At 35.8% G+C, this 10,483-nt stretch overlaps 2 protein-coding genes across 2 annotated transcripts; both read right to left on the bottom strand.

Annotated features, from left to right (window-relative positions):
- Position 1: 1 nt before the first annotated feature.
- Positions 2–4,479, bottom strand: LOC100747097 (coatomer subunit beta). Its single transcript, XM_003489909.4, has 10 exons — positions 4,327–4,479; positions 3,743–4,157; positions 3,334–3,667; positions 2,968–3,256; positions 2,552–2,892; positions 2,199–2,463; positions 1,695–2,062; positions 1,154–1,598; positions 845–1,080; positions 2–639 (listed from the first exon to the last, which is right to left on the bottom strand). Exons 2-10 carry the CDS (start codon positions 4,108–4,110, stop codon positions 409–411), a joined length of 2,877 nt encoding a protein of 958 aa, XP_003489957.1. The 5' UTR covers positions 4,111–4,157; positions 4,327–4,479; the 3' UTR covers positions 2–408.
- A 3,173-nt stretch (positions 4,480–7,652) lies between these two features.
- Positions 7,653–8,898, bottom strand: LOC100741823. Its single transcript, XM_003489951.4, has 2 exons — positions 8,334–8,898; positions 7,653–8,100 (listed from the first exon to the last, which is right to left on the bottom strand). The coding sequence occupies exons 1-2, from the start codon at positions 8,527–8,529 to the stop codon at positions 7,886–7,888; spliced, it is 411 nt and encodes a 136-aa protein (XP_003489999.1). The 5' UTR covers positions 8,530–8,898; the 3' UTR covers positions 7,653–7,885.
- Positions 8,899–10,483: the final 1,585 nt, after the last annotated feature.

The following is a 10,483-nucleotide window of genomic DNA, read 5'->3' as shown; positions in this document are numbered from 1 at the left end:
GACGGTGTAAAGTATTCATTTTTTATTTCTTAAAAAATATGTGTATGTATTAGAAATGTCAATTTAACGGAATAAAATACAAGCTTGTACAGCTGAAGTATCGTATATGTATATATTTCTTCGCTTACGGGTACAATCGGTGTTGTGGTTCAATGGCGCTGGACACGAGGAAACAAAACTAAAACAACGCGTAAGTTAATGCACTAATCGTATAAAATATACCTCAACATCGTGACGTTCGAAGAAACTTTGAATCATGGAATTGACGAAGGCAAATGGCTACTGCCATTTTGACGGCATTTTACGTGTTCTTTCATTTGAATAAACTCGATTGGCTACGCGTTTTTTTTTCACCTTAGAAATAACTTAAATACTGAGGATACACCATAGGTCAAGTAACTATACTCTCTAAGCGGCTTGCACCACTTTGCTTTGTGGACCTTTCTGCGTAGAGCTAATTTTGTCGCCTAACGACAGCGCCATGCCTTGACTTTTCGCTCTAATACGGATATGACCGACCACTGGGGCATCTGGTTTATTCAGTGGCTTCTCGATGGACATATTCGCCAGTGCATCCTCACCGAATATCGATTTCGCGTACATGTTCGCTGCCATGAAACCACACTGTCCAGAAAGGGCCTGAAAATATATTTGTTCCCCTATTTTTAGAAATTTGACATTTAAGGTTTTGCTTGCCACCGTTAATGACAATGCAAATGTTTCCTTTTTTTAAGAATCTTGCTACAATTTTTTTCACTATTTTTAAAGTTGATTAAAGTTTCACGAAAAAAATGTATATATACATATTTATAAAAAAAAAAAAATTAAATTTAAAGTACAGTACCTTTTCTGGAGTGAGACAGCGCATATTTGTAGATTTTAGTAAGTGAGCGAGATACTCCCTCAAGTCTGATAACGTCGTATTTACAGACACCTTGTTCTCCCATTCGAATTCTGCCCACATTTGTCTGAATTCCAAGTCGGTACACGTTGCTGGCACTATATAATCCATGATATCGATATGTATGTCATTCAACACCACTACGCTCCTATCAGATCCCGCGCCAGACACGTCGTAGACTGAAAATCGATGAATTCGCGTTCTTATATGTCTTTGATAAACAAAGTAGCAGCACGAATCTTTATTAATTACCTATATTTCCAAATATTATTCCATTTTCTGTGGATGCCACTTTCACATTTGCCTTAATGCTTGCAAAGTCTCGAGGAGCAAGCACAATAGGCTGTGGTCTCTCTACGAGTTTCAAGTCACCCATCGTAGCAAGCTCTAACGTACAATTCTGCAGAGTATCTTCTGTCTGATTAACGATTAATACATCGAGTACAATGTCGTATTGATTAACATGAACAAGAGCTTCTGCATAAACAGGGTCTGAGAAGCCAGTTAATTGGGTAACCTTGCTCAAAGCACTGGGAGTTGGCGCATCTCCACTAGCACCGGGTCTTCCAGCGACAGCAGCACTCAAACTTTGTTCGAATACATCACCAGCTCCACCTGCCAAGTCCGAACCACGGCTCAACTGTAAGAATTGTATCGCGTCGTCTACTTGAACAACGCTACTTGGCTTCTCCTTTGCCTGTGTGAACAAAAGAATGTACTATTTGCACAAGTACTGAGACCAAGACTATATAAGAATTAAGGAAGAATATATTAGATAGATTTGAAAAAAAACCTTTTGATTCTGTGAATCTTCTTCAGCTTTCGCTGTCAGCATTCTACCAAGAGCTTCACGACATCCCTCTGTGAAAACTTTCTGCACAAGTGCCGTCGGGGAAGCCAATGATCTCAAGCATAAGGACAAACGTTCTGCATCATCGTGCGTTATTGCCTTAGCAGGGAGACCCGAACGACCCAACTGCATTACGCTGGACATCACGAACATCGCTTCAGCCTGTATACGATTGCTCTTTTGCACATCTATTTCAAGACTCTTATAACGAAGCGCTAATTTAGCTAAGGTAGTAGCTAAAGACGCGCCTATGAAGAAGTCGCCTTCCATCATGTATTGAACTAATGCTGGGCGTTTTTCTTCTTTCTTTCCTGTAATATTAGAAAAATAAATGTTATAAATACTATGTTTTCTTTTTTGTTGAAGAAAATCAATATTTTAATCATTTTCTAGTAAAAAAAACAACGACATATTAAAGTAGTTAGGTAAAAGGTAATAAATAATTACGTGAGGACGCCGCACTAAATGCACTCTGACTAGCATATGTGCCATCTGACGTGACCAATTGTGCTGGTGTAACTTGTGCGCTTCCATCTTCTGTTGATTTCTCACCAGACTGACGTTTATTCTCCGCTTCCAATAATGGTAATTCTCCTAAAGCAGCCCGTATACGACTCAGTACAGCTTCTATGTCTTCTTTCGACGTTGCATATTCACCAAGAATCCACAACGCTGCTCTGTGTACCCTTACCGATCGTATATGTGGAAATACCTATACATAAAATGCAAGATTAAAAATTGATTTGTTGAGATATGAAAACGAATACAAATTTGTTAATTTTTACTTCTTTAATACATACCTCAAGCAGTTTCTCTACAATAAGTGGTCTGAGATTTTCAAATCGCTGAATAGCTTCGCGAACAAACACAAGCACGTCAGTAGCAGCAGCCTCGTTATTCTCAGACAAGAAATCCGTTAATACTGGAATTACTGTAGCCGCCACGTCCGAAAATTTGATAGAGCAAGCATGTAGTGTTCTAACGAGTAATTGTCGATATCGACCAGCGTCTTCGTGTTCTCCGCCAGCTGTTCTAAGCACTTCTTTCTTCAGTAATTGTACCATTTCCTCGACTGTGCGGGTTGTTACCAAATCCATCGCTAGAGCTAATGTTTTTGTTCTAACTTCCAATGCTGGAGAACCTAAAATATGAATTAAAGCCTTAAGCAATTTTTTATATTTTGAGTTACTAGTTTTATTCGTCTTCAGAAATTTACCTAGAACCCTGAGTACATCCATCACCAAATCTTGAAGGACCCTCTCGTAAACAGGACTATCCTTCATTGCAATCAAACGATCCAAGACAATCAATTTAACATTATTATCGCTTTCTTTAACAACTAATTCGATGTAGCACGAAGCTGCAGCTTTGATCGCTGTAGGAGCACTGGAGAGTGTAACCAAAGTACCAGCTGCTTCATAACGTACAGCAGCACTGGGTGAATTCAACAAACTATAGATGCATCTGATAAAACGAGCTCTCTCTGACGGATTTGCAAGACAAACCTATAAAAATATACGTTTATTAATATTTGGTATTCGATTCTTTACTACCAGTAGGAGCTTGTTTAAAATATATGCACCTTGTAAATTAATTCTACAATAACTAACTGCAATATGTCGCCAAAGCTGGGCACTTGATCCAAACAAGCTGCTAAATAAGCCAATGCTCTGCTCTGATCAGCATGTAACAACATTAGGAATGCATTTCTCCTACAAGACATATCCTGTTCTCCCTCTAAATATTTTGCTATTAATTCTGGAGCATCTGGTATAAGAAATTCAAAGTTTCTGTAAATAGTAAAAATAGCCAGGACTGCATTACGTCTAACGTAAGAGTGTCTATGCTCTAAACACGCAATTATCGCAGGCATCAGAGGCTCCAAAAGTTCTGGTTCCTTCAATTTGCACAAGAATCTGAAATATACAAGCATATTTTTAAATTAGTCTAGCATTTCAACAACTAAAGTAAAGCGATCGATATATTTATACCTTAAAGTCGATCCTCTAACAAACTCATTAGGATGCTGCAAATCCTTTCTATAAGCATCGCAAACTAAAATCATCTCCTGAAGCAATTTTCCATCGGGAGAAGTTTTGGGTACAATTTCCCAGAATATCAAAAGCAGTTTCTTTATGGTATGATCCTGTAATGGTAATACAAATCTAATGATAGTCATCAAAAGTCCAGGCAAGCGTTCTCCATTCAAAATCATGTGAATGGTTTTCTTAAGAGCATCGATCTTTGTCTGAACATCGCCTTTCTCCAAATCTTGTTTTAACTGCAGTTCGTTTAATGGTTCGGTATCGGTTGGAACGTTTATCAAAGTATAGCAAGGTTGTTCGACAATAGTACTCATTTTTGCGGTTACTTTACACTATGTCGGAAAACTTTTTCTTCTACGACCTGCAAATTAAGAAATCTGTGTATAATTTGCGACTGAATAATCAAAATGATCGTGTGATATATTATTCGAAAAATACGTTGAAAGTGAGGTTAGGTTGCCCTCCACTATACCTCTACTTTGCCATATTGAAGACGATACTATAGATTGCGTTTATTGAGCTTGACATACCTGATCAAAAGAAAATCGTGCGGTAACAAAAAGCAACAATATCTTTCAATTGGTCAACTGACATTTATACGAATCTCGAAACAACGAAAACAGCATACGTGTCAAACCCCTGCACAAGGGGACTATTCGGATTAGGAATAGATAGCGCCACGGTCTACGCTTTCCACGTAGATCACATATTTTTGAATTCGTCATTTTATTTCTTTCCTAAAATATTCTTTATATCTTGTTTTTGTGCAAATATAAGATTTACTGTCATTCTTTCTTCTTTAATTCTATAATACTTCGAGTTTAAAACAACGAACGATCATGCTTTAACGCAAATGTACGAAGAAATGTTTCTATAAAATCTGTATGTAAATCACACGGTAAAGAATGTTTATACTTACGTAATATTGAATTGTTAGTACTTCTTAAAAAATTATTAAATGTCACTGATCACAGAAAATATTTAAACACGTCATTTTCTCAATTGTAATTAATTTTAATGAGACGATTGTTTTAGATGAATATGAAAGTAAAGTGTATGTTAATTTAATTATTAATATTGTCAAGGCACATTTAAAAATGTGTGTTTTAAATTCGTACGAGTCGAAATTTTGCTAAAGATCTAATAATAAATTTAAATATCCAATAATAAATGTATTACAAATTACAAACATTTAAATGTTTTTTGAAAATTTCTTAACTTGCATAATTAATCGAACTACCTGATTAAATTACAATTCTGTTAATAAGCAGGTATTCACTTGCATCTTGTTTTTGTTTACTCTTCACGCAAAGATTCGTAAAAAAAATGTACAATTAAAATTGTTCCCACAAATAATTCCGAAATGAAAGTACAGAAGAAAAAAATAAGAAGTAAAGCGTATACTTACTAAATAAAGCGTTTAACCTATTAATCGAACGAGATACATTGTTACTAAATATTATTAATTTATTTCCTTCAAAGATAAACCATCTCGATTAGCGAACTGCCTCAAGTGGAGCACTACTGACCTAGAAAACAAACTGAACTAAATAGATTGCAACTGCGTTCAAATAAGCGAATAACCCGTTCGCGAACTTCACCAACGAAGTATTACACGCGATAAAAATACTTTAAACAATTCCACTATTAAAGAGAATAAAAATGAAACAATAATTTAGCGATCTAATTCTTGTAAGAAAAATGGATATTATGTTGCTTCATGGTATTCGAGTCATTTTGTTGCAAATAGAATCGCTCGGGGCTATTGCATAATCGCGTTATCACTTATATAGAATATTAAAAAATAATTATGTTGCGTTTCGAATAATTACAGCATTTTTCATTGATAAACAAGATGACCATATGACACATTACCATATATGTATACGTGATCAGATCTCTATGATTGACAGGCGTATTTTTCTCTTTGAATAATAAACATCCATGTAGAATTTTATTGAGGATGACATATATCTTTAAAAATTTTCCATTTAACATATGTGAAACCAGTTTCGTTTTATGTTTTCTTTGCATTTTGCTGCGAATATTATTTTTGTGATGTTGAAGAGATTAAGAAAAAGCATCAAATTGAAAGAATTATAAGTACAAAAGCTTCTAATAGGTTTAGAAAAATCAATCAAACCTTATTGTAATAAGAGTACCTGGTTTCGTTATCGAAAGAATAAAAACAAATACTCGGGCGAATTCCAATCGTAATCGGATTATGATCTATATAGAAACAGGCTAATATCTTCAATACGGATTAAAAGTACACATCCGTAACAGCAAATTGTGTAATATGAAGCAAACTTTTTTCAATTATTCATTACATCAATAAACATCAATATTCAATGAAATCATTACATTAATGAAACTTCATAATACTCTAAATATTACATAATTTTATATTATATTGTTACGTTATTCTGTATCATATGTCACACATCGTTTCAGGTACCAATAAAATATCTTATATAATACATTTACATGTAGCCATACAAATTTTCTATGGCAAATGTTGACAATTTACATAATATTTCTGCGAGTCAGCGTAGATATTAGGTTGTCTCAAAAGTTTCTTTCGTTTTATAAGGAAATAATAGGTGCATAACAAAAAATGGATAAAACGCATGCAAAAATGCATCTATTATTTGCTTATAAAACGAAAGAATGTTTTGGAACAATCTAATATAAACCATTAATCAGCGAAAAGCAATCGATCTCGTTAGACACGATTAGAGAAATTCCCATTGGTGGTCGCTGTTAATTTTTCGAGATTCCAGCTCGATGAAGCGGTTTTATGGCGTCAGACGAAATTGGCGGCTAGATCGCGCGCGCGCCGGCTAATTGCAAGCGTCTCGACGTGACGCCGGAGCCGATCCTCAATTGCTTCTCGTCTCTGTCTTACCTACTTTTTTCGATTAACTTCTATTGCACCGGGCGTTGCACGCACGAAGGGGGTCAGACACGCGTTTAACTCGTTCTGACCATCTCTCCGCCATAATCGGCACCGTCCTTTTTTATCTCTTATTGGCGTAGTTTCACGGAGTTTCAGCCCGATCGTCGGGAATATCACTCATTATTGCCACAAAGAGCTTCGCGTTCGTCACGCTGTCGGCGTCTCCTTTGTTGTTTCGATCGCCCGAATCATTTTCTATAGTTGAACGAGCTATTGTCCCGTTTCGAGCGATTCAGTTTCCTCTGGTAATTGGTATTTCGTTCGTCGTTTTACGGTCTATGCATATAATTTAATGCCCCTGAAGCAATTTCAATTAACTCTGTAAATTGAAATGTAGAGGAGAGGGAATGTCGTAAACGTTACTTTCGTCCAGCTTTTCTTGCAATTTTATTTGATTGCATCTATAGAAAGACTAGTAGTTCAGATGATAGTTTCTATAATAATAATCGATTCTTCCTATTGGCTACGATTTTACGGTTTACCTTCAGATAGATGCAGTTTCGCCGTATTTACACCATTTTCTCGCAATGAATAAACTTGTGGAAATAAATCGGTTTACCTTTTAAGAAGTTCGACGCTGACAGCGAGATTGAGAAATTTGTGAAAAGATAAATCGACGATAAAGGTCGATCAATTTGTCCAAATTCCTACAGAGTTAAACACTGTAATACGTGATCAAGAAGTGTACGATTACTTATATACATATATGTTCGAATTTCTTACGTTTTTTAATGACGTAATGATAAGAAATTGTATTAAGCCGGCAATTATCTCGGTTAACCATTCGTTCTTCAAAATTCTACCTTGCTCTGTTATGCGAATATAAAATTCCAATTAAATACAATTTATATTGACTCGAACAAAGTGAGCAAAATCTTTAGACAAAGCACAACTATTCTTAGCGAATAAGTACTTTATTTTCTCAAAGATTCTCAACGCACAGCTGAAAATTTAAGTACGATCGATCGTATAACAGTCGTCATTCAGATTTTCTGTTCAAAAATGACTAAACTTTCTTTCGTACTAAAATTATTAAAATTACTAAAGTTTCTCGCATGGCATATCAATGATAATCTCGCGATTCATTACTAAACTCTAAAAAAGTTAAATAATGAACTGCAAGGTTGTCATTAATATCCCATGCAAGGAATTATTCCTGGATTATCGTAGCATAATTTCGGATTCGGGCAGCATTTCATGGCAACGCTTTGGAAGATCTGCCTGCTCCGATCCTTCGAACTTCTGGGCATTCTGTAGCCGATTTCGTCCAGAAGTTCTTCCAATTCGTCGGAGCTTAAGCTGAAGCCGAGCAGATCTTCTGGACGCCGTGAAACTTCCACATTCTCTGTAAAGGAAATCGATTTTCGCTTCATTAATCTTTTACATTCCTGATCTGGTAAAGTATTACGAAGAAAATACATATACACTATACATTGTTGCATGAGAAAAGAAATAATTTTCAACTCGCTTTAAATACTCAAATTTCGATATTTAAAATTGAACATTCAAAGATTTGTATTGATAGAAAATTAAAAAATTCCTACCGATATAAATATAAACAACCGCGTGGAACATTACCATTACGTAGATAACGAAGTATTAGCTGGACATTCTCCATGGATCGTTTTATCCTTTCTCCCTTGCAGCTATTCATAATCGCATCCCTGGCGACGTTTTTACACTGTAAGGACTGTCGGCTTATCGTGTTGGCTATCGAGATCTCGACTATTGCCAGCAACATCGTCGTGAATAACGCCACTCGAATCTGACACATGTCTACCAATGATACCGTTTCGACTAAATTCCAACAAATAGCAAAACAGCTGTTTCCTCGGATCGAGAACGCGAGATCGTCGATTCGCCGGTCTTTCGGTTACTCCATATATTAACCACGATCCTTCGTACTTTTAACGAGAAAGTTATCAGCTTGAACGTGTCGCCAGACCGACTTTGCAATCGGGTTTGTTTTAATTGGATAGTTGGATTTTGCGTTCGGTTTATCATTTTATCGTCACTAAAAATGTTATTGAGGTCAAGAATGGGTAGATGGAATTATTATTACGTATTAATTATGACGCCATTCGAGTTTTGGATGATTGCAATTGAAGTAACGCGTTCCTACGGATAAGAGCGTTCATTATTGATTTATTATCATCCATTATTATTTATTGTTATCAGTATTTATTATTCGTATATTATTATTGAATTATTATCAACATACATTCTCTTTATATTATCGTTTATTATTCATTTATCCATCGTATTATTCATTTTCGTTTATTATTCACAAATGTTAATACTTTAGAAGCTTTTAGATTCCTCGACTAATTAACTGGAAGCAAAAATTTATTTATACAATTTACAGTAATTTATTTGTAGATCGCCACAATGTTTAGGCTGTTTTTGATAGTTCAATAACGAAACTTCTGAGACAAAATTTATTAATTTCGAATGAAAAATGAATTACCATAGTTGAAATTTCGAAAACATATTTCATTTATTTGCATCGTAACGCTTTCACGTTTACATTATAAATTGAGCTCTTGTTTGAAATATTTTGTCGTAAAAACGCAACTGGAATATCGCAACAATGCGGATCATCCTACGTACTTATTCTCTTGCTGAAGTAAGCAAAATACTCAAACTTTTTAAGACATAACATAATTTTACCTCGAGACGCATTACGGTATTACGACATCGAAATATAAATACGAATAGTTATCACTTTTCGCTAAAAGGCAGGTTTCATTTGCATTTAATAAATACACGCTCCATATTTACAAATAAATATCGAATAAACGTTGAATTGCATTTAAAAAGAATGCAATTAACCTTTGCAAACACACTGGTGAATTTGTAAAGAAAATTACTCTGCGATATTTGGGAGTTTATAATCGAACTTGTGAGAACCATTTGTTAAGTCGTGATTTTCAATTTTCTATTTTTTCCATTTTGGAAACTACGTTCATAAAAATATTCATTTGCACACAAATCCACAGTTTAGTGACAATCCAAGCTCTTTCGGGCAGTTGCACGCTAATCATTTACACGGATAATAAAATTGAACGACAAATTTCGCTCTCAGCGTTCCTTACGAAAATTGCCTTCAGACATATCCCATTAATCTCAAGGGTTGAGACACTCTAGCATTGATTCATACTCTCCTTATCTCCATTCGAATAATAGAACACCACTTACGACTTACAAATAATCATTACATTTAAACAAAATTAATACATCATCGCCCATGTATGTACAATGCGTGTGTACGAGGCTAATACAAAATTTGACTTGTCAATTTCGCGACCAAAAATCTGTACGTTCGAATTAATCAATGAAATGATCCGAGGACGAATTCTTTATGAAAGCAAGAGATTCTGGATGAAAAATTAAACGATCGGGCGCGTTTCGAGATTCGCCATGTATGCACTCCATTCGCAGATACTTAGCAGAACGCGACATTCCAATGACGATCGAGAACAAAGATAAAAATTCACTGGCAACGTTCGCAGGTCGTACTCGCACGCAGGTAGACCACGTTCGCGGATCAGGTTCGCAGGCCATGTTCGCAGGCCATGTTCGCAGATTAGGTATGCATGTTGGCACGTTCGCAAGTCACATTCGCACGCTCGCAGGCCACGTCGGCGGACCCGGTTCGTAGGCCATGTTCACAGATCATGTTCGCACACTAGATACGCGCGTTCGGAGGTCGCATTGGCGGGCAACGT

Source organism: Bombus impatiens, unplaced genomic scaffold (assembly GCF_000188095.3).
Source record: "Bombus impatiens unplaced genomic scaffold, BIMP_2.2 scf_0382, whole genome shotgun sequence".
NCBI classification, from domain to species: Eukaryota; Metazoa; Arthropoda; class Insecta; order Hymenoptera; family Apidae; genus Bombus; species Bombus impatiens.
Note: the sequence above shows the minus strand (reverse complement) of the source record. Positions and strands in the feature narration are given on the sequence as shown.